The sequence below is a fragment of the Vulpes vulpes genome, chromosome 3 (assembly GCF_048418805.1).
Source record: "Vulpes vulpes isolate BD-2025 chromosome 3, VulVul3, whole genome shotgun sequence".
In the NCBI taxonomy this organism is placed as follows: domain Eukaryota; kingdom Metazoa; phylum Chordata; class Mammalia; order Carnivora; family Canidae; genus Vulpes; species Vulpes vulpes.
The window spans coordinates 81199039-81222796 of NC_132782.1; the positions used below are offsets into that span (position 1 = coordinate 81199039).

The following is a 23758-nucleotide window of genomic DNA, read 5'->3' on the forward strand; positions in this document are numbered from 1 at the left end:
GCGAACCGCGGCCTGCACGGGGGGGGGGGGGGGGGGGGCAGAGGGGAGACTCCTGGGGCGCCCAGGGAGGGCCGCCCGGGGCGGGGCGCGCAGGCGCGCTGAGGCCTCGAGCCCCAAGAGGCGGGCGGGTGCGCGCGCTTCCTCGCGCACGCGCGCACGGAGGGGGCGACGGCTGCGGTGACGCTGCTGCGGCGGGCGGGCGGCGGTGCGTGAGGCGCGCGATTCCCTGTGTCTTGGGAGCAGTGCCCCGGCCCCCGCCACTCCCGCTGCCGCCATGTCGGGCCGGTCGGTCCGGGCAGAGACCCGCAGCCGGGCCAAGGACGACATCAAGAAGGTGATGGCGGCCATCGAGAAAGTGCGGAAATGGTGAGGGGCCGGACCCGAGGGTGCCGGCGGGGTCGCCAGCCCAGGCCCAGAGGAGCGCGAGACTGGCTGGCGGGGTGGGCGCCGACCGGCAGGCGCTGGGGGGAGGGGGGAGCGGGAGAAGGCGGGAGGAGGGTGCAGCTCGCGTCGGCGTGAGGTCAGAGGGCGCGCCGGCTGCCGCCAATCAGGGGGTCGCCCGGCTCGCGGGCCCGCCCACCTGCCCGAGGGCCGCGCGTCTCCCGGAGGGGCTGCGGGCTTCCGGCCGCCGTGGTGGCTGCGTGGCCTGGTTCGCGCGCCGCGCCCCACCCGGCGGGTGTCGGGAGCCTTGCTGCTTCTGAGCTGCCCGGCGTGATAGCTGACAATCTCTGGGGGTTTCCCGCCAGCCAGGCCGAGCGCTCTACGTGTTAACTCGTTTTAAGTTTGGTGAGAGCTGCTCGCTAAACCTACTTGTCACGGGAGCAGCCGTGGTCAAGGGAATCAAAACCCGCCTTTCCCCCAGTGCACTGGCCCGCACGCAGCCAGCTGGGTAGGCTGTTGATAGAGCAGTCGTCGAGACCTACCCTCATTTGGAAACGGCTTGTGTGATGTTCATTGCAGGGCCGGTTGGCCGCCTGTTTTGTATCAGGAACTTCGATGCATCATCACATTAAAAGTTTAACAGTCAACTGTTTGCTCCAACTTCTTGAGTCTTTTAATCTGGCCGACTGCTAGTAATAGTTTTAAAGCCCAGGTAGGGGTTAGTCTTCCTTCCAGAGACCTCTATCCACTCCAGGGGCATCATTACTTCAGGTGTTATTTTTGTTTTTGCGTGTCTCTTCGTTTCCCTCACAAGTTCCCTTTTTTTTTTTTTTCTTTAAAGATTTATTTATTTATTTATGATAGACATATAGAGAAAGAGGCAGGCTCCGTGCCAGGAGTCCGACGTGGGACTCAATCCCGGGACTCCAGGATCGCGCCCTGGGCCAAAGGCAGGCGCTAAACCGCTGAGCCACCCAGGGATCCCTCTCCCTCACAAGTTCCTTCCTTCCTTCCTTCCTTCCTTCCTTCCTTCCTTCCTTCCTTCCTTCCTTCCTTCCTTCCTTCCTTCCCTCCCTCCCTCCCTCCCTCCCTCCCTCCCTCCCTCCCTCCTTCCCTGCTGAGACACAGGCAGAGAGAGAAGCAGGCTCCACGCAGGGAGCCCAGGGAGCCCGACGTGGTACTCGTGGTACTCGATCCCGGGGCTCCAGGATCACGCCCTGGGCTGAAGGCGGCACTAAACCGCTGGGCCACCGGGGCTGCCCCTCCTTATTTCTTTATATATAAGAGCTTTATATGTAGTTGAGATTCATATGTATTAAATAATTAATGATTTTTTTTCCCCTCCAAATCTAATCCTCCTAGGGTTGGGGTTTGTTTGTTTTTTGGTGAAACCTAAGAATCAGCACACCTTTCTTTTTCTTCTGGCCATCTCTGCTGAACCCCGACCCCCAGCCCCAGCAGTCTGGCCAGACGACCATCCTCTCTCATCTGGAACTCTTGGCTTTCTTCAACTCTCATTACCCAGTTATTCATCACATTGCACTCAGAGTGATTTCACTTTTCAGTGTAAATATTATCATAGCATTCCCCTGCTGTAGAAACAATGCTTCAGTGACCTCTTCTTGCTCTTAGGTTAAAGACCAAAGATGGTCTTCCTGCCTCACTGGACTGGCTCAGACTGCCCTCTTTCCCCGTGTGGCTTGCCATCTTTCAGCGGGAGCCACAGGAAGCCTGGTATCATCTACCTTCTCCTCCTTGACTAGTTAACTACTCCCTCCTTGACCAGTTAACTACTCACAAAAATTGCTTTCTCAAGGGACACTTTTAAGATTCCTAATCTAAATTAGGTCCCCTTCATAGAACTTTCCACAATTGTATTAGATTGAATAATAAGACATTTCCTATATTTGACTTTTTAACTTAACTGAAGTGGCAGTTTGATGTGGTTAAGTCTAATGATTAAGCAACTATGAAATGAGTTGTTTGATTTCTGTTTCCAATTGGAATGAGGCTCTGTGAGGGTAGGGACTGTACATCTTGCTGCCTGTGTGCCCAAGGTCTAGCACAGGATCATGAGGAAGTGGAGTGGTCAGTCCAGGAATTAATTTCAGTTTGCTAAGTCTGTAGTTGATTCTTCTTTCTGTTTGTTGAACGGCATCATCAATATCAGCAGTCACAACACTTGCTTTTTTTGCTTTTCTGTAACCTCACATTTGGATTTGAAACTTTCAGAAGTCATTCTTCAGGCTCCCCAGCTCTGCTTGTCCATAATCTAATCCTTATTCAAGAATGTCACTTGCATTCCCCCAAAACTGGGGGAAATATTTTTTTTAGGCTTAATTTTTTTTAAAAGATTTTATTTATTTATTCATGAGAGACACAGAGAGGCAGAGACATAGGCAGAGGGAGAAGCAGGCTCCCTGTGGGGAGCCTGATGTGGGACTCAGTCCCAGGACCCTGGGATCAGCACCTGAGCCAAAGGCAGATGCTCAACCCCTTGAGCCACCCAGGTGCCCCTGGGCTTAATTTTTTTAAGGCTTAATTTTTTTTTAAAGATTTTATTTGTTTATTCATGAGAGAGAGGCACAGAGACATAGGCAGAGGGAGAAGCAGGCTCCGTGCAGGGAGCCCGATGTGGGACTTGATCCTGGGACTCCAGGATCACTGGGCTGAAGGTGGTGCTAAACTGCTGAGCCACCAGGGCTGCCCAAGGCTTAATTTTTTTAAGGCTTACCTCAAAAGTAACTTTACCTGTAAGACAAAACCTTAAAGCAGTCTTTTCGTGCCTCAGTCTTCAATATCTTCCAGAAACTAGTGTAAGACATGGAAGCATCGTGTTCTGCGCCTGCGATTATTTCTGAATGGAATTGTGTTTCAACGTGGAGTTCCACAGGAGACCTAGGAATTCTCCTTCCATGTCATAGCCCTGCCTTACCATCTTTCAGCCTTTTTCTCTGCTTCCTTATCACTTTGATGTGTCACAACAATGTCCTTACTGAGTTTTTTATTCCTATGTGCTCCTGTGAGGGTCCATATCTTACATGTTCTTTATCTTCTGCAGGGCCTTGTTTAATAGGGCTTTATAAATATCAGTGGAATTCAATTAATTTTTGTAAAATAAAGTAATGCTTGGTAGATACCTGAGTGTGAAAATGTGCTGGTACTTGATATGAGTGTAGTCAGTAAGATAAAAAGGGCTTTGGTACACTGAGAAAAGGCAAGCAGAAGATTCAGAGCCAAAGGAATTTGCTAGAGAAGTCTTTCTGGAAGTGATGATTTTGCATCGAAAGGTAAGGTACAGGGTCACCTGAGTGATTCAGTCAGTTAAGTGTTGCCTTCAGCTCGGGTCATGATCCCAGTGTCCTGGGATTGAGCCCCCTGTCAGGCAGAAAGCCTGTTTCTCTTTCTGTCTCCCTTCCTTTTGCCTGCTGCTCCTCCTGCTTATGCTCTCTCTCTCTGTCAAATAAATAAAACTTTTTTTAAATGTGTAATTTGATGGAAAGGAAGTTTATTTATTTGTTAAAGATTTTATTTATTCATTCATGAGAGACACAGAGAGAGAAGCAGAGACATAGGCAGAGGGAGAAGTGGGTTCCTCTCAGGAAGCCCCATGCAGGACTCAATCCCCAGACCCAGGATCAGGGCCTGAGCTAAAGGCAGATGCTTAACTGCTGAGCCACCGAGGCGTCCCTGGAAAGGAAGTTTAGAAGACATTCAAGATTGAAGAAACTTGAGGAACCTGGCTGGCTCAGTTGGAAGACTCTTGATTTTGAGGTTGTAACCTCAAGCCGCACATTGGGTATAGAGATCACTAAAATAAATAAACTTAAATTAAAAATTATTTTCAAAGACTGAAGGAATGATCTGAGAGGTAGAAAATCACATTATGAACAAAATATCTTTTGTTATTTATTGGTTTTAAGAAGTGTCTTTCTTTCAGGGAGAAAAAGTGGGTGACTGTGGGTGACACATCTCTTAGGATATTTAAATGGGTTCCTGTGACAGACAGCAAGGAGGTAAGTGTGGAAGAAAATCAAAACAACAAAAAGGTACTGTTTACTTCCTTTTGTTCTTTCCTTCATTGTCTCTTAATTATAAAGGAATTTATTCCCCAAAATTGAGTTGAAAGTAGTTCATGGCACCCTTTGTGGTTGATCCATGCAAAGTCTGTCTTACTATTATTTCCCTCCTTTATTCCCTTTCCTTAACCTGTTCCTTTTTTTCAAGGCTTGATGAACCACAATGCAGGCCTGCTCCTTGTGATTGTCAGTTTGGAATACAACTATGCACATTGGTTTCCTTATTGTCTGTGGCTGCTTTTGAATTATAATGGCAGAATTGAGTAGTTGCCATAAGACCTAAATGCTTGCAAAGTATTTATCTGGCCCTGTGAGAAAAAATTTGCTAACTTGCTCTTATCTGATTAGCTGTTCACTATATAGTCTATTGTATGTGTTTTATATGTATATATACTTTTGTAATTCCTCTTCCATGGACTTATATGGATGGCTGTTTTTTTTTTTAAGATTTTATTTTATTTTATTTTTTAAATGTTTTTTTTTTTTTAATTTATTTATTTATGATAGTCACAGAGAGAGAGAGGCAGAGACACAGGGTGGGAGGGATCGCCACCCAGGGATCCCTAAGATTTTATTTATTCATGAGAGACACAGAGAGAGAGACAGAGACATAGGCAGAGGGAGAAGCAGGCTACCTGTGGGGAGCCCAATGTGGGACTCGATCCCAGGACCCTGGAATCATGACCTGAGCCAAAGGCAGACACTCAGTCGCTGAGCCACCCAAGTGCCCTGTGTTTTATATGTATCTATACTTTTCTGATTCCTTTTCTGTGGGTTTATATGGATATTTGTGTATTCTTGAAAAATACATGGCTTTGGGGTACCTGGATGGTATAGTTGGTTGAGTGTCCAGCTCTTGGTTTTGGGTTGTGAGATTGAGCCCCATGTCAGGCTCTGCACTCATTGTAGAGTCTGCTTCAGATTCTCTCTCTGTCTCCCTCTTCCCCTCCTGTTCATGCTGTGGTGAGTGTGATATCTCTGACTCTATCTCGAATAAGTAAATCTTTAAAGAAAAATACTTAGCATTGTATCATGTTTGCTCTTTAAAATTTATAGAGCGGGATCCCTGGGTGGCGCAGCGGTTTGGCGCCTGCCTTTGGCCCAGGGCACAATTCTGGAGACCCGGGATCGAATCCCACATCGGGCTCCCGGTGCATGGAGCCTGCTTCTCCCTCTGCCTATGTCTCTGCCTCTCTCTCTCTGTGACTATCATAAAATTAAAAAAAAAATAAAAATTAAAATTAAAAAAAAAATAAAATTTATAGAGCACTGTACTAAAAACCCATTTCTTTTCTTTTGTTCAACCTTGTTTTTGAGAACTATCCATGTTTCTATAATTGTAAATAGAGTTACTACCTTTGAATTTTATGTTGTATTCTCTTATATGCAGTGACCACATTCATCTACACCTTCCCTGAGTGATAAACACTGAGATGGTCTCCCAACTTTTTTTCCTTAATTGTTTTCAAAAAGTTCAAATAGAAGACACATACAGAAAAATATACAAAACATAATATGGTAAAATGAAAAAACATAAAGCTAGTACCCTTGTAAAAACCACCCAGGTCAAAAAACAGCATTGCTCATTTCCCCAGAGGCCTCTGTTTAACTCTTTCTGGCTTCCCTTCCCTCGCCAGAGGAAGCCTCCCTCCTACTTTTGCTTTTCTTATCATTGCTCTACTCATTTGTAAACACTTTTAACTTTATGTAAATGGCATTATAAAGGATCTATTTTTGTGTGTCTTGCTTTTTTTGCTCAGCGTTGTGTTCGTGAAATTCATCCATGTTGTCTTTGGAACCATTTGTCCCTTTTCATTGCTATATGGAATATTATAGGCCTGTACCATGATTTACCTCTCTGGTCCTCCTGTAGATGGATATTTGAGTTGTTCCCAGTTTAGGGTAATAGGAACAATGTTCCTGGTGAATGTTCTTATTCAGTTTATGGGTCAGCATATGTGGGGGTTTTCCTTGGATTTGCTCCTAGGAGTGGAATTGCTGAGTCTTGAGAGTATGGGTATATTGAACTATAGTATTAGCTAATGCTATACTTTCTCAGAGTGATTGTACCATTTTGTATTCCCACCAGGAGAGTTCTCAGTGCTCCAAACCCTCATCAACAGTTGCTATTATTTCTTATATGTAGATATTTTGGGATTTCAATTTGGTGACTATGTAATTACTAATGAGATTGAGCACCTTTTCAGTGTTTAGGCTTGAACTTTTCCAATTTCCTGTTTCAGGAAGTGCCTCTTAAGTCCATTTGATTGTTTTTTCCTTATGACTTGTAGGAATTCTCGGTGTTCTAGACAAACAAATCCTTTCTTGATTATATACTATCCATACCTTTTTCTATTCCACGGCTTCCCTTTGTACTGTCTTTACTTTAGGCTGCCTTGTCACAGAAGTTGTTAATTTTAATGTGGACAAAATAATTAATCTTTTCCTTTAAAGTTAGTGCTATTTTTTTTTTTAAATTTTTATTTATTTATGATAGTCACAGAGAGAGAGAGAGAGGCAGAGACACAGGCGGAGAAAGAAGCAGGCTCCATGCACCGGGAGCCCGATGTGGGATTCGATCCCGGGTCTCCAGGATCGCGCCCTGGGCCAAAGGCAGGCGCCAAACCGCTGCGCCACCCAGGGATCCCTAAAGTTAGTACTATTAAATGCCTTAAAATCTTTTCCTTCTTTGAGCCCACAAAGATAATCTTCCATAGAGTCTTCTATTCAGTTCTCATTTATAACACACTTGGCATTGATTTTTGTATATTTTGAAGTATGGCCCAATTTTCATTTTTTTCCACCTGGATGTACATTTGTCCCAACGCCATTTATTGAAAAGACTGTTCTTTTCTTTTTTTTTTTTATTTATTTATTTTTTAAATTTATGATAGTCACAGAGAGAGAGAGAGAGAGGCAGAGACACAGGCAGAGGGAGAAGCAGGCTCCATGTACTGGGAGCCCGATGTGGGATTCGATCCTGGGTCTCCAGGATCGCGCCCTGCGCCAAAGGCAGGCACCAAACCGCTGCGCCACCCAGGGATCCCCGACTGTTCTTTTCCTCCCACTTTGTAGAGCCACTTTTGCCATATTTCAAGTGTCTGAATATGGGTGTTTCTGTGTGTTTGCATCCAGTTTTTTGGGAGCACTCATGGTGCTCCAATGGTTGCAATGGACATCCCTTAAACCATTCTTCTAGATGACTTCTGGGATAAATGCCCAGGAGTGAGATTGCTGTTACGGTGTACATGCCAATTGTTTTTTCTAACTGCTGCCCAGTCTCTCTCTTAGGGCTGCACCAGTGTAGTTAGTACACTTCCCCAGGAGTGCCAGGGGGTTCACATTTCTATTTCACCAGCAGTTGATACTACCAATCCTGCCAGTCTGCTAGATCTCTTTGTTTATTTTACATTTCTCTGATGACTCATGAGGTGAATGACTTCATCTCTTCAGGTTTCCATTCAGATTTCCTTTTTATCCATTTAAATACCAAAAAAATAAAAATAAAAAAAAATAAAAAATAAAATAAATACCTTCTCTGATTTCTTTTGCTTATGTTGGGTTTCCTGTCTTTCCCTTTCTGATTTGCATGGATTATTTGTTAATATCCTAGGTACAAAAAACTCTGGTTAGTTTTGTACATTGCAGATACCTTTGTCTGACATGTTGCCTGTCTAATAACTGTGAGTAATAGCCTTTAATTCCTTTAAATTTTTTGTGTCAAATTAATTTTTTCTTATGGCTTTTGTTTTTCGTGGGTTTTTTGTTTGGTTGTTTTGTTTGTTTGTTTTTGTAAAGATTTGAGAGAGAAAACAAGCAAAGAAAGTGGTAAGCGGCTGGGGGTGGGGGGACGGAGCAGGTTCCCTGCTGAGCAGGGAGCTGGGAGGAGGTGCTCCATCCCAGAACCTCAGGATCATGACCTGAGCCAAAGGCAGATGCTTAACCAACTGAGCCACCCAGGTACCTCAGCTTTTGCTTTTTGACTCTTGTTTCAAAATTATTCTGCATTGCATGATCATAAAGAACATCTCTATCTCTTGTTATGTTTTGTGTTGTTTTTCTTTAGTGATGGAGATACGGATCTAATTTTAATTATCCTTCGTACAGAGAGCTATTTGCCCTAATACTATTTACTAAATAACTTATCCTTTACTGATTTGTGATGTTATCTCTGTTGTGTGCCGTATTCATATCTAGATCTGATTTTGAGCTCTCCATTTTGTTGTTATTGTACTTTCCCCCGGGGCTAGAGTAACTTTTATTTACCATCAGTATTTTGTATTTATTAAGTAGGATGAATTTTCTCTCTTGCTGTAGGTTCTTGGGAAGATAGCCTTATCAAAATAACAATTCACTTCTCTTTTTATTTTTCTTTTCTTTTTTTTTTTTTTTTATTTTTTATTTATTTATGATAGTCACAGAGAGAGAGAGAGAGAGGCAGAGACACAGGCGGAGGGAGAAGCAGGCTCCATGCACCGGGAGCCTGATGTGGGATTCGATCCCGGGTCTCCAGGATCGCGCCCTGGGCCAAAGGCAGGCGCCAAACTGCTGCGCCACCCAGGGATCCCTCTTTTTATTTTTCTAAGATTCATTAAAAATTATGAATAGAGGGATGCCTGGGTGGCTCAGTGCTTGAGCATCTGCCTTTGGCTTAGGGGATCTCAGGTCCGGGGATTGAGTCCCACATCAGGCTCCCTGTGGAGAGCCTGCTTCTCCCTCTATGTGTCTGTGTCTCCCATGAATGAATAAATAAAATCTTAAAAAAACAAACAAAAACAAAAAAATTATGGATAGATGTTGGACTTTATCCAGCTGCCTTTCCTGCATTTACTGAAGTATTCATGCAATTTTCCTTCTCTCATCTGTGATGTATTAGTATGCTGAATTATATTACTAAATTTATGATGTTGAAACTTTTGCATTCTTGTATCCCTAAGAGATATTCTACTTGGATCTGCTTTCTTTCCCCCCATAGGATGTAGTAGTCCATTCATAGATATTACATTTAAGATATTTGCATCTGGTTCATAAGTTAAATTGGTCTATAATTTTCTTTTATTATGCTATCTTTACCTTGTTATGATATTAAAATTACATTCACCTCCTAAAACAAATTAGGCAATTTCCCCTTTTTTGATTTCTAGAACAACTAGTATAAAATGAGGAAGTTTGGTAGAGGTCACCTTTAGTACTCTCTGGGCCTTTAGTGGAGGGATGTTGATTATCATCATGGTAACTTTAATGGTGATTGGTGTATTTAGGTTTTCTCCTTTTTTTTGTACTTATTCTGCATTTTATATACTTCCTAGAAACTATGCATTCCAAATAGGCCATTGGTTCTTTAATAGGGTTCAGTGCTAGGTCATCCGCATTCTTCATTTCTCCAGTTGGTTTAGAAATGAGGCAGGGTACTTTTCGGTTGGCCAGTAATGCTAAACTTTTAGTAGTGCATGACCCAGTCTTTGTACAATGAGGAATTAATTGGGCTGCTCAGATGCCAACAGTACCTCTGAACACTGATCAGAGTTTTCACATGTGTTGGTATGCAGTTAGTTATTCATAATATTATTATGTACCTTAAAGTCTTCATTAATATTGATAATTATTTTACCTTTTTTACATGTGTTGTTTTTCCCATAATGCGATCTCATTTATTGTCTCTCCTAAAGCCTTTATTTTAAAAATCTTGTAATTTTTGTTGATCTTTTGTTTGCTTTGTTCTCTATTTAATTAGTTTTTGCCATTATTTCCTTTTTGTTTTACTGAGTTTACTCTGTTCCTTTTCTAGCCTATTGTATTGAACTTCCTTTTTTTCTAGTTTTAAAAAATTATTTTTATTTTTTAAAGTTTTATTTATTTAAGTAATCTCTGCCCAACGTAGGACTTGAACTCACAACCCTTAGATCAAGACTCACATGCTCCTCTGACTGAACCAGCCAGATACCCCTTTTTTTTAAAAAAGTACTTTGCTTTTGGGGCACCTGCTTGGCTCACTTGGTAGAACGTGCAACTCTTGATCTCACGGTCATGAGTTTGAGGCCCACGTTGGACATAGAGATTAATTAAAAATGAAGTATATTTCAAAAAAAAAAAAAAAGAAGTATATTTCACTTTAGTCATCTCCCAAATTTTTTTTTCATCTCCCAAATTTTGACATGTATGAATGTCATCAGTGAGGTAATTAAGGTTTTTGTTTTTTGTTTTTTGTTTTTTTTGAGGGAGTAATTAAGTTTTAAGTTTTTCATAAACTTAAAACTCTCTTTAAGAGTTTGGTTTGGGGGATCCCTGGGTGGCGCAGCGGTTTGGCGCCTGCCTTTGGCCCAGGGCGTGATCCTGGAGACCCAGGATCGAATCCCACGTCGGGCTCCCGGTGCATGGAGCCTGCTTCTCCCTCTGCCTGTGTCTCTGCCTCTCTTTCTCTCTCTGTGACTGTCATAAATAAATAAAAATTAAAAAAAAAAAAAAAAAAGTTTGGTTTGGTTTCCTCTTTAATCCAAAGTTTATTTAATACAATTATTTTTAATTTCTAGATGTGTTAGATTATTTTTGAACTATTTCTTTTTAATTGGTGTACTGATTGGGACGCCTGGATTGTTCAGTGGTTGAGTGTCTACCTTCATCTCAGGGTGTGATCCTTGAGTTCCAGGATAGAGTCCTGCATCGGGCTCCCTGCAGGGAGCCTGCTTCTCCCTCTGCCTATGTCTCTGCCTCTCATGAATAAATAAATAAAATCTTTTAAAAAATGGGTATACTGATTTTATTGAATTGGTAGGATATTAGTTCTTTAGGATTATTGGCACTTTTTTGGTGATCTGGTCTGGTACATGATTTTCAGATCATTCACTTGTGATTAAAATATACTCTCTAGATATGAAATTAAATAATTTAAGCATTTATTATGTTACTCAAATCTTCTGTATCTTTGCTTTTTTTTTTATGTTTGTCTTAACTGTTTCTGAGAAGGGTGTGTGAAATTGTTGACTTATTTGCTTCTTCATGGCTGACGAGTCACTTGTTACTTTATGTTTGAAGCTCTGTTTTTTATGTATTTATGATTGTGCCATTATTATTATATCATCTTCACCTGTCATTCATTTTGCCAGCATGTAATGTCCTTCTTTGTCCTTTATATCCAGCCCTTTTTCACCTCAAATTCAACTTTGACATTATAATTTCTACCCTGTCTCCTTTTGATTTATGTTTGATTGGTATGTCTTGAAATTCTGTTTCGTGTTTTTTTATTGGGTGTATCAGCATTAGGTTTTGCTGTGGGTGACAGAAAACTCAAAATAGCAATGGCTTAAGAAGTTTATTTTACTCTTTTTCTTAGAGGAATAGAAGCATGCAGTCCAGGACTCATTATGGATCTCCAGAAGTCCCCAGGGCCCAGGCTTCTTCCAACCTTTCTGCTCCTTTTTTTTTTTTTTTTAATTTTTTAAGAGAGTAATGACTTAATTTTAGTTTATTTTAAATTATGATAAAGGATATGTACCATAAAATTTACCATCTTAACCATTTTTTAAGTGTACAGTATATATATATATTTTTTTTATGTTTAAGTGTACAGTTTCTCCAGGCTTCTTCATCTTGCAAAACTAAACTCTATACCCATTAAGTAACTCCCCATTCCTCTCCTCTAGTTTTGACCTTGTATTCCAAGGTCAAGGTCCAGCCATTCATTCTATATATTTAGGCTCTAGATAGCAGAGGATTGGAAGGATGGGCAGATGGAATTTTCTTGAATTTTAGTAGGAATCTCCTAGAAATTGCCTCAGGACATGTATACTTGCTATGTGTGTTTGTAATAGCTTGTATGACATGTAGGGTCCAGGAAGGCTGGGGAAGTGTGACCACCTAAAAATTCTATTAATATGGACAAGGATTTCTGCCATAATATGCTCTTCTTTTCTGTCTTCTTCTCATGATGGCTAAACAAATTTTTCTTTGTTGATTTGAAAGTTCTGTATTTTCATTTTTCTATTGTCTGCCTCTAACTTAATAAGACTTATACTTACTATATTTCCCTGTCAATGTGTGAAGCTTATCAAAATCTGCATTTAGGGCACCTGGGTAGCTCAGTGGTTGAGCATCTGCCTTTGGCTCAGGCTGTGATCCTGGGGTCCTAGGATTGAGTCCCACATTGCAGCGTGCTTCTCTTTCTGCCTATATCTCTGCCTCTCTCTGTATGTCTCTCATGAATAAATAAATAAAATCTTTAAAAATCTGCATTTACCCTTGGAACTTGGTAATACTCATGACACATTTTTAACCACTTCTCTTTCACCCCTCCCCCCACTTCCATCCCTACCCTGTCCTTAGTTTTGACTGGAATTTCAGATCAGATATTCAGTTCATGTATTTCAGTTTTTACAAATATTTCTTGTTTTAGTCATTGCTTAGTTAGACAAAGTAAGTGTTACTGATCATATACTAACTGTACCTATTTATTATTGGTTTCTCCTAGATTCATGTCTTTTCTTGGAATGTATCCTTCAAGAGTTTTGTTAAAGAGAGCTTTTGTGGAGAAAACTTTCTGAAAATATCTTCTTTCTCTTGAAAATACCTTTGTTTCATTTTCATGTTTATCTGATCATTTTACCTACATCAAAATTATTGATGCTAGGTTCAAAATTATTTTCTTTCAGCATTTTGAAACTATTACTCAATTGTTTTGCTTCTGGTTTTACTATTGAGCAATCTAATGTCAGACTAATTCTTCTTGATTCTTCATAGGTGGTCCTCTTGTATTCCGGGAAACTTCTAGACTTTCTTTCCTGTCTTTGTTCTCCTAGGACTTCTGTAAGAATATCCTGTGGTGTTCATATCTAGCTTCTTTATTTTTTCCCTTTCCTCTTGTTTCATCTCTTCATTCTTTTCTCCGTGTTCTGATTTCTCAGTCCAATTTTTGCTCATTTTTAGCTGTATCTATTTCTGCTACTAGACTCATTCACGTAATTTTTATTTTCAATAATTATTCATACAAAATTTCCTCAATTGGTGGTTCTTCAAAACAACTTTCCAGTATCCTTATCTTTCTGAGAAGACTTTTTAAAATTTCTTTTTTTTTAGGGAGAGAGCATCAGGCACAAGTTGGGGGTGGGGAGAGGGGCAGAGGGAGAGAAAGAATCCTAAGCAGGCTCCACACTCAGGCCAAGCCCAAAGTTGGTGGGGGGACTCAATCTCATGACCCTGAGGTCATGGCCTGAGCCAAAATCAAGAGTTGGATTCCCAACTGACTGAGCCACCCAGGCCCCGAGACTTACATTTTATTTAAATTCTTGTGTTCTGTTAGTCTCCTTCTGGCATAGCTTGTTCTGTTTATTGTCTTTAATGGTGCAGTGTCTGGTTAGTTTTTTTCTGTGCACTCCTTTTTTATTCCCTGGGGACTCTGAGCTGCCTTGGTGAGCAATACCTAACTGAAGGAGGATATAAGCCCCAGGCTCTGGTTTCCCTCTGAGTGAATTCAGATTATTGAGTGAGCTTCAGGATTCAGCCTTTCCCTTGCCCCCTCTTCCCCTGCCTCCCAGGGAACTCTCTAGTACCAGTCTTCAGTGCTACCTTTATCTGGGAGCTGCCATCTCCATGTCATTGCCAGCCCCAGGGGACTGGTGGATGAAAGTTAGGGGAGCTCTGGAGTCATCCTTGATTTTTCACCCAGCCCTGGCTCTAGTGGTTCTATTACCCAAAAGGGCCAAAGGTCAGGCAGTTAAATCTCTTGGGCATGAAAATGGGGTGGGAAGCACCAGTAGAAATCCCCTCCCCATCTCTGCCCAGGACCCTCTTCCCTTTGTGTTTCCCAAGGGCTTCTCACAGTGTTTGCTGAGGCCTCTCAGTTTATCTGCCCTACAGTGGTCCATGGTCATGTGCCATCTTCTAAGGTACTAGTATAGACCTGCTACATTAGGAAAAATTGGAAATGATGATCAAATTGGTGAAGTGGGAAGGATCAAGGAAGTGAGATATCACTGATGAGAGAGTAGATTGGCACAAACTAGGGACGCCTAGGTGGTTCAGCAATTGAGTGTCTGTCTTTAGCTCAGGACGTGATCCTGGAGTTCTGGGATCAAGGTCCGCATCAGGCTTCCTGCATGGAGCCTGCTTCTCCCTCTGCCTATGTCTCTACCTGTCTCTCTCTGCCTCTCTCATGAGTAAATAAATAAAATCTTTTTAAAAAATTGGCACAAACTTCATGTAGTGTACATTTAAAAGTTTTCAGTGGGGACGCCTTGGTTGATTGGGCATCTGACTCTTGATTTTGGCTCAGGTCATGATCATGGTGTATTGGGCTCTGTGCTCAACGTGGAGTTTGCTTGGGATTCTCTCTCACTTTTTCCCTCTGCCATTCACTCTGCCCCTCCCCACGCTCAAGCACATGCTTGCTCTCTCTAAATAAATACATTTTTAAAAATTGTGTTTATGCAGCTTCTGTGGTTAAATGTGAAGTGTAATTGCTTTAAAATCATGTCTGCATATGGGAAAAATGAAGGGAAAGTGGTGCATGAATTTGTGTAGTTGATGCATTGCAAAGAGAGGATTGAAAGTTATAACAAAAATTAAATGTGTGTATAATAAATAAACATGTATAAATTAGCAAATTTGAGATTACCCAGATTTAAACTTTTGGCTGTTGGGATTCTCTCATTTGCAAATATTTGGATGGATTTATTTCCTTTGGGCTTGTTTGTTGCAAGCTAGCGCTTACTTTCGCATGTGATTTCCCCACGTGTGTAACCTACATCCTGTTTGAAGGAAATGTTATAGGCAAAGGTAGACATCGGGTGATCGTTCTCAATGGATGGGTTGATTGGTACTATCACTGCTTATATTATATATAAAGTGACTTCTTCTTGGGTCCAATCATAGGCCCATTCTTTCCCTTTTTCCTGCTGTGCTACGAAAACAGGAATCCTTCTCAAATGAGTACTCTATTTCTCATCCATCCACATAGGGAAGGGTGAGATAGAGCATTCTGCTCAGGGTAGAAAGCAGAAGAGAACCACAGGAGCTCTAGTGGAAGCCTGTGTATCTGCCCCTTACTTCTGAGTCATGACATTAGTGCTGGCAGGATCCATTTTACAAGATAGAGACACCAAGGCTTGAGGACACCTCGTCCAGGATTCTGTTATTCTTTGGCTCCTGGATTTTCACACTGTTGTCATTGTTCCTATTCAGTCCTAATCCAGACCTCTGTGGTGTCTCACATAGCACCCTTCTCCCTTTCTGTGGGTCTCCTACTTGGCTCTGTCATATTCCTCTTTTTTTCCTTTTCTAGAAAGAAAAGTCAAAATCGAACAGTTCAGCAGCCCGGGAACCTAATGGCTTTCCCTCTGATGCCTCAGCCAATTCCTCTCTCCTTCTTGAATTCCAGGGTGAGTTGCATCCATATGTCTTCCTTGCAGGAAAAGCAGCACTTAGACGAACCCATTAAGAATGAGAAGAATAGTTCCATGTGTCACTTCAGTGCCTGCTGTTCTGCTGGTATCTTGCTGGCACTTCACATCATCTTTTTGTTTAAACCACATAACAACCCTGCAAGGTAGATGATTGGAACTTCGTTTTCTATTTAGGGAAACCAAGGCTCAGAGAGGTGAAGTTCTATATCTCAAAATACATAACCAGTAAGTGACAGACCCTGTGTTAGGTCCTGGCTTTCTGGATCAGAAGCTCTTTTCTTTAGATTGTATGTTTGATAATGATAGTGTCTTAGAGTAGGCCACCCAAAGCCAGGGCCTCTCCTCTCCACTTTGAGCAAAGTTCCACCTCCTGAACCGGTCTTCAGTAAATGCCCCACCTGTGTTGGCACTGCAGGCCCAGGACTACCTTCACACCTGTGTGGTGGCTGCTGTTCAGAAGGACTTGCATGTGAACTTCTTGTTTTTATCCTTACCTCAGCCTATGATGTAAAGCAGGTAGTTATCAGCCTTGTTGAAGGAAGCCTATGCTCAGAGGAGTGTTTGCCTAAGCTTAAAAGTAATGGAACTTTATTCTTTTTGTAGTAAAATGCTGCTTCTCTTTTAGGGTAGAAGATCCTGATCTTTGTAGAAGTAAAGACTAGAAAGGGTGTACAATTTTCCCTTTGGAATGAGACTGGGAGTGTGCAGGTATTCCCCCTCCCCACCTCTGCACTGCCTGCTAAGGTCAATGAGTATGATGGAGAAAGGAGAATACAAGGGAACAGTCTTCTAGCTATGTGTGGGGTGTCCAATAATCACAAAGCTCTGGGAGATATAGGAGGCTCCATTTCCTCAGTCTGGGCACCATCCCATCCCTTTCATTCAGTGAACATTTAATGAACTCCTACTATGTGCCAGATAATGTATGTTGCCCTGGAGATCCCAGGACAAGTAAGCCACAAAGCCTGCTTGCACAGAGTATTATGGAAGGAAATTGGCGGATTAAATAATGAATGTAGGTGTGCATAGGTTACAACAGGAGCATAATAAAGAGGGTAGTCATTTCCACCCAAGGGAGCCTAGAACACAGGGCTCCATGGAGGAAGTGATGCTTGAGCTGAACAGTGGCATGTATCGGGGCTTTCCAGGAAGACTGGAAAGAGCAAGTCCTACCAGACATCTGTGCATGAAGTGGATCTTAGGTTAGTTCCCTTGGCCAGAGCCAACGCTTGTGTGTGTTAGAACAGCAGGCAGTGAGTTTAGATATCACAAAAGATTTTGTGGGTTGCAATAGGGCCATCTGTGCCTGCCCAGGGAAACCCTGGAGTTTGGATTATATCCTTTGGGCAGCAGAGAACCACTGAAGGATTTAGAATGATCACTCCAGCAATAGTGAGAAGCACAGGTGTGAGTACAGGAGACTGAAGGAAGGACAGTCAGGTGGCTATTGCAGGAAGCCAGGCTAGAGGCCTGACCTAAGGTGGCAGGAGAGGAAGGAATGAACATAAGTGATGTCAGAGCAGTTGGATGGACCAGATTTGTTGACCAGCTGCTGCAGGTGAGGGAGACAAACAGGTTTTTGACTCCTGAATTTTTAACTTAGGTGGTGACTTGTAGCCTTCAGACAGACCTTCCCAGGTGTGAATTTCTTGGTCCTTGAGGTAGAGCCTGAGTGTGACCACCTCCAGGTCCTCCTTGAGATAGCCAAGAATGCCAGGCAGATTTTAGCATTTTCTCTTCATCCTGTGTTGTGAGAAAGGTTGGGAGGCACAGCTACATCACTCCTTCCCACTGGACAGTGAGAAAATACCAGGTCCAAACTATAATTGGTAAGTAATAAAGACAGGATTACTAAGCCTCCCCTGACCTTCCTGAGATATAAATGTTGCATAAACTTAAAGGTTCTGGCTGGATCTGGTGCATAGAATATGATGTGAGACAGAAAATGTTTAAATTAATCAACTTAAACTGTTAATAATTTGCCCTGCCTTTGTTTGTTTGCCTTTGGCTCAGGGGATGTCTTGAGCAGTGATCATTACATTTGGTTGTGACTGTGGCTGCCTAAGGAGACACCAGGCCCTCAGCTCTGTACCAAGTTGCTCTCAAGAAAAATTACTACTCTCAGCTGTTGCCTTTGTCATGTTTGGTTTTCAGATGAAAACAGCAACCAGAGTTCCGTGTCTGATGTCTATCAACTCAAGGTGGACAGCAGCACCAACTCAAGCCCCAGCCCCCAGCAGAGTGAGTCCCTGAGTCCAGCACACACCTCTGACTTCCGCACAGATGACTCCCAGCCCCCTACTCTGGGCCAGGAGATCCTCGAGGGTGAGTTGCAGTTGACCCTGGATGAGCATCTGGAGGAGCCTGTGTTCTTGATGTTTACTTCTTTAGAGGAGAAGGTTAGAGAAGGTGCCATGGGCCTGACAGTCTTGAACCATTTGTTAATGGTTTGGGCTTTTCTGGGGAAGGGTTGTGTTTTCTACCCTCATTGAATGAAAGAAGAAAGTAAACAACATAATGGATCGCCAAACTCTGTGTTAAGGCACTTTTCATATTTGATGCCTGGTATAATTCTTTCAAAAACCCTATGAAAGGGCAGCCCAGGTGGTTCAGCGGTGTAGCGCTGCCTTCAGCCCAGGGCATGATCCTGGAGACCCGGGATCGAGTGCCACATCGGGCTCCTTGCATGGAGCCTGCTTCTCCCTCTGCCTGTGTCTCTGCCTCTTTCTCTTTCTGTGTCTCTCATGAATAAATAAGCAAAAATAAAATCTTAAAGAAAAACAACAGCTATGAAATAGGGATGCCTGGGGTGGCTCAGCAGTTAAGTGTCTGCCTTCAGCTCAGGGTGTGATCCTAGGGTCGGGTCCTGCATTGGGCTCTTTGCGGGGAGCCTGTATCTCCCTCTGCCTCTGCCTCTGCTTCTCTTTCTGTGTTTCTCATGAATAAATAAAGTCTTTAAAAACAACAACAAAATTCTATGAAATAGCAGGTATTATCTCCGTTGTATAGATGAGGAAGTGGAGTCTTTGAAAGGTTAAACTGCTTGTCCAAGATTGCATAGCTAATAACCGGTAGAAATGGATGTGTCCAGTATCCCTCCTTCTGACTTCAGAAATTATGCTCTTTGCATTGTATCCTTCACATTTCTTCTGATAACATATACTGATTCTCCAGCTGGTGGTGTTCTTCACCAACGTACCTTCACCTAGCTCTTAGGGAAGCTCCCCCAGCTTGAGGCAGATTCCGCAGGAGTCTCCTGCCTGGGGAGGAGAGGTTATGCAGTTGTACTCATCTTACTGCTTTTGCGGTTGAGGGATGGGGAGGACAGAGAATCTTAAACAGGCTCCACAATGGAGCCCAACATGGGTCTCGATCTCACAACCCTAAGCCGAAATCGAGTTGGTTCCTTAACCAACTGAGCCACCCAGGCACCTCTGACCTTGCTGCTTTTTCAGAGCCCTCCCTCCCTGCCTCAGAAGTTGCTGATGAACCTCCCACCCTCACGAAGGAAGAACCAGTTCCACTAGAGACACAGGTAAGAACACAGTTTCCCAGTTTCTAAAAAGAAAAAAAAAGTAAGGAGTCTGTTGATGTGAATTGGATCTTATAGCTTTGAATATGGGGGGAGGCAGCAAGGGAAAATGCTGTCTGCAGGAAGGTTGGGGGTGGGTTTCTGGGCTGTGTAATTAGGGGGAATGGGGAGGTTCTGGTAGAGAGGGGTGGCCCTATTATAATTTCATACTCTGACTATTCCTAGGTTGCTGAGGAAGAGGAAGACTCAGGTGCCCCACCCCTGAAACGCTTCTGTGTGGACCAACCCACAGTGTCGCAGACAGCATCAGAAAGCTAGCAGCATCCTGGTGCCCTTTGCCTCCTGGCCCCCTGCCTCTATTTATTGCATTCTGGTTCTGGGCGTGCTTTGTTGCTGGGGTAAGGGCAAGCACTGGGGTCCAGAGCCTGCACATAGGAGCCTTCTGGGCTGGAAGGTTGGACATAGGACTTGGGGTTGTAGCATCATCTTCCTGTCCCTGGCGCCTGTGTCTGCTTGCTCCTGAGAAAAGGAGTACTTATGTCTTTTTTGCACCCCAGTATCAGCTGTCCCAAGGTTCATCTGTCACCTCCAGGTAGCAGTCTCTGCTCCAGAACCTCTGGACTGAGCTGCTGGCGCTTGTACAGGAGGAAAGAGGTGTGGAAGGTACCCTCTAGAGGACAGAGGGCCTAAGTTACTTGAACTTAAATGGAGACTGTAGGTTTATGAACTTTCCCATTGGGCTAGGAGCCTGTAAGCTGCTGTTGGAGAAGGCCTGATGGAGACTTTGGAGGGAAGGGAAAGGCTCTTCTCTACAAGAGGGCAGAAAAGTTTGTATAGGTTTCCTGCTGTCCTGGCACTTCTGCCCATTCTTGCGGTTATCCTGCCTCTCATGGGCTCTCCAGCTGCTGACAGTCCTTTGTTCCGTGCTGTAACCATCCTCCACCAAATACACACACGCACACATAGAGCTTTCCCTGTTCTCACCTGTACATTTTATTCCAATATCCCCTGCTCCTGCTACAGTCCCCTGCCTCCGGCCACAGACTGCCCCAGCAAGGATTTAAGGTTCTGACAACAGTACCCATCCCCCACAGTACTCCTTCAGCTCAGACTTTCTAGAAAGTTCCCTCTTCTTTGAAATCTGCATGTTTAATTGAACTTTGTGATTTTATTTTTTGTTCAAAAAAGTTTAAGAAAATGGAAATGGGCAACAGTGAGTGAAGACATATTTTAGCACTGAATAGAATATTTTTAAAATTAAACTATTTGAAATACATCTTGTTGTTTGAGTGCTTCATTCTTGAAGGTCATGGAGGCAGGGGCTAGTAGGGTGTTGGCTGAGTGCCTACCAATTATCTTACTTCCACAAAGAGATTTTCTGATAGAAATGATTTGGAGACCCCCTTTGAAGTTGTCACGTAGTCTGATTTATATTTCTGTCCCTGTGTACAGGGAATTCAGCCAATGTATGTTTGTCATGGCTCCAGGTCCTTAGGAGGCATTCATGAATGTTTTTTTCTTTCTTACTTTTTTATATTATGGTAAAATATACATAGCATAAATGTTACCATTTTAACCACTTAAAAGTATACAGCTCCTTGACACTAAGTACATTCATGATATTGTGGAGTCATCACAGAGAGGCCAGGAATTCTGTCCCTCAGGAGACAGACTGGTGAGGGAGTAGACCTCTACATAGAACCTCCTAAAGCTTCATATAGAGGGTGCTGGAGTGGGGCCCACCAAGGAACATGTGGGAGGATGAAAAAGATGTAATAGAGACCATTCTCTTCTCTTGTTGATTTGTACTTTACTACCACTTCTCAATGATATTCTAAGAAACCAGGCTAGCCATCTTCAACAACATGCCAGAATCTTGATGGGATAAGGGTTAGAGAAGAAAAAGAGAAGAATCGTCAAGCAGTGACCGCAAGTTATTCACAAATAATTCAAAACACTCCCTCTGGGTATCAGTAGGCCCAATGCATATGCACATTTGAATTATTAAGAAAAATAGGAGCCTGCTAACTAAATGCGCTGAATATGAATAAGCACAAAAAATCAACAGTGCTTAATGGGTTTTGCACAGGAGCGTTTTGGAGTATGGAAAAGTTGAGCACTTAGGGAACAGATTTCCATGCTTAAGTTACTCTTCATCTTGGAAAATGGCTTTTCTTTTTTTTTTTTTTTTTTTTTTTGATAAATATTGGTTGAAAGTATATTCTGGGTTCTTTGTGTATATGGTACAACTGGTAGAAAAGTCTCTGCCTTTCAGGAGCTTACAGTATGGTAGAGAAGGTAGACAGGAGCACCTGTCACCGTGGGTAGAGAAGGTAGAGAACTGCGAGGGTCCAGAGTAAAAGCTTTGAGATCACAGGATGCTTACAGCAGAGGTGGCAGTCAAGGCTGGGCCTTGAAAATTTTCCCTGATTATAAGGAAAGACTACTCAGGATAGGTTAGCACAGGCAAGCAAATGGAGACAGCAAAGCATGGGGTTATGTGTAGGGAGTAACCAGGGAACTGGGTTTCTATTTTCTCCAACTTTTCGAGACTTTTCAAAACTATAGAAAGCTGAAAGAGATAGCTCAATAAACTGTCTACCCTTCATCTAGCTACACCAATTACTAACATTTGGCACATTTGCATCTCAATATACATTTTTTTCTTTCTTTTTCTTGGGGGGGTGGTGAGTACCTGAAAATAGGTTGCTGTCATTCTGACACTTTGAACTCTGAATACTTAAGCCTGTATGTCCTAAGGACAAGGACATTCCTCAATGTGACCAGAGTAACACCATCATACTCAAGAACTTTAACAATGATACAATAATATTTAATATGAACATATTTAAATTGTCCCAACTGTCCCAATAATAACGGTAGTTCTCTTTAGCCCCCATCCCTAGATCTAATCTAGGATCATTCATTGCATCTAGTTGTCATGTCTCTGTAGTCTCTATTTGTTTATTAAGATTTTATTTATTTTAGAGCACAAGCAGGGGGAAGGACAGAAGGAAGACAAACAGACTCTGCTGAGCAGGGATCCGGACGCGGGGCTCCATTTTAGGATCCTGAGAACATGACCTGAGCCAAAACTGAGTTGGATGCTTAACTGAGCCACCCAGCCGCCCCTAGTCTTGTCTTTGTCTTTGTCTTTTTCTTTTTCTCTTTTCTTTTCTTTTCTTTTCTTTTCTTTTCTTTCTCTTTCTTTTCTTTCTTTCCTTTTTTTCTTTCAAAGATTCTATTTATTTATTCATGAGAGACACACAGAGACAAGAGACATAGGCATAGGGAGAAGCAGTCTCCCTGTGGGAAGCCTGATGTAGGACTCCATCCCAGGACCCCGAGATCATGACCTGAGCCAAAAGCAGACACTCAACCAAGGAGCCACCCAAGCACCCCCCTGGACTCCTTTTAGAACCTTCTTTTGGAGGTGGGTAGATAGGTGTGTCCCATGTCACTGATATTTTTGAAGGGTCTAGGCAGTTATTTGTGGAATGATCTGCAAACTGGATTTTTGAAATCTTTTTTCTAAGGATTTCAGGTGAAAGGTTTTTTGGTTAGAATGCTACAGAGGTGATAAGTATTTTTCATTGCCTTGTATTGAAACATTGTCCTCTTGTCTCATTATTGGTAATGCTGAGATTGATCACTTGCCTAAGATGTCCAACCTTCTCAGCATTAGGGTGCTTTTACATAAGTATTCTGTTGGGGGTTGATAGACTGTTCACTTAGACCAGTGATTTTAGCATCCATTAATGATCTCTTTCTGAATCAATTACTTCACTGGAGTTTGTAAAATGGTGAGTTTTATAAATCTCTCCTTCTACATTCATTCACTGGCAGCCTTCTGTAAATAACAGATTTCCCTTCTCTCTGCTTCTTTCCCTCCCTCCCTTCCTTTCTCTCTGAATACTACTACAGGCTCATGGCTTCCCTTTACATTCAATGTGTTACAATCTGTGGCTGTCATTTTTTTTATTTTATTTATTTATTCATGAGAGACACAGAGAGAGAGGCAGAGACACAGGCAGAGGGAGAAACAGGCTCCATGCAGGGAACCCGATGTGGGACTCGATCCCAGGTCTCCGGGATCATGCCCTAGGCTGAAGGCGGCGCTAAACCGCTGAGCCACCAGGGCTGCCCTGTGGCTGTCATTTAAAAAAAAATATTCAAATTGTCCCAGATTTAGCCAGTTAGAATCTCTTCCTGCTGGCTCCTGTGTCCTGACATGTCCCTGTCACGATTTGAGCACTTCCTTACTTTCAAACACAGTACATTCCTGACCCACTTTGACCTTTGCCAGCCTCAGTCCTTTTCCCAAGGAGCCCTGGATCATTTTAGTGGGGAATGTATTTAGAAACCTAGGGATC

General features: G+C 42.7%; 1 protein-coding gene across 2 annotated transcripts; it reads left to right on the forward strand.

Annotated features, from left to right (window-relative positions):
- The first annotated feature begins 83 nt into the window (after positions 1 to 83).
- On the forward strand, positions 84 to 20661 carry BCL7B (BAF chromatin remodeling complex subunit BCL7B). 2 transcript variants are annotated; one of them, XM_026019576.2, is made up of 6 exons: positions 84 to 366; positions 4322 to 4397; positions 15733 to 15829; positions 18008 to 18178; positions 19309 to 19388; positions 19611 to 20661. In XM_026019576.2, the coding sequence occupies exons 1-6, from the start codon at positions 275 to 277 to the stop codon at positions 19701 to 19703; spliced, it is 609 nt and encodes a 202-aa protein (XP_025875361.1). In that variant the 5' UTR covers positions 84 to 274; the 3' UTR covers positions 19704 to 20661. The 2 variants fall into 2 exon arrangements, with proteins under 2 accessions (XP_025875361.1, XP_025875362.1); XM_026019577.2 differs by having other exon boundaries at positions 171 to 366; positions 4305 to 4397.
- The last annotated feature ends 3097 nt before the right edge of the window (positions 20662 to 23758 follow it).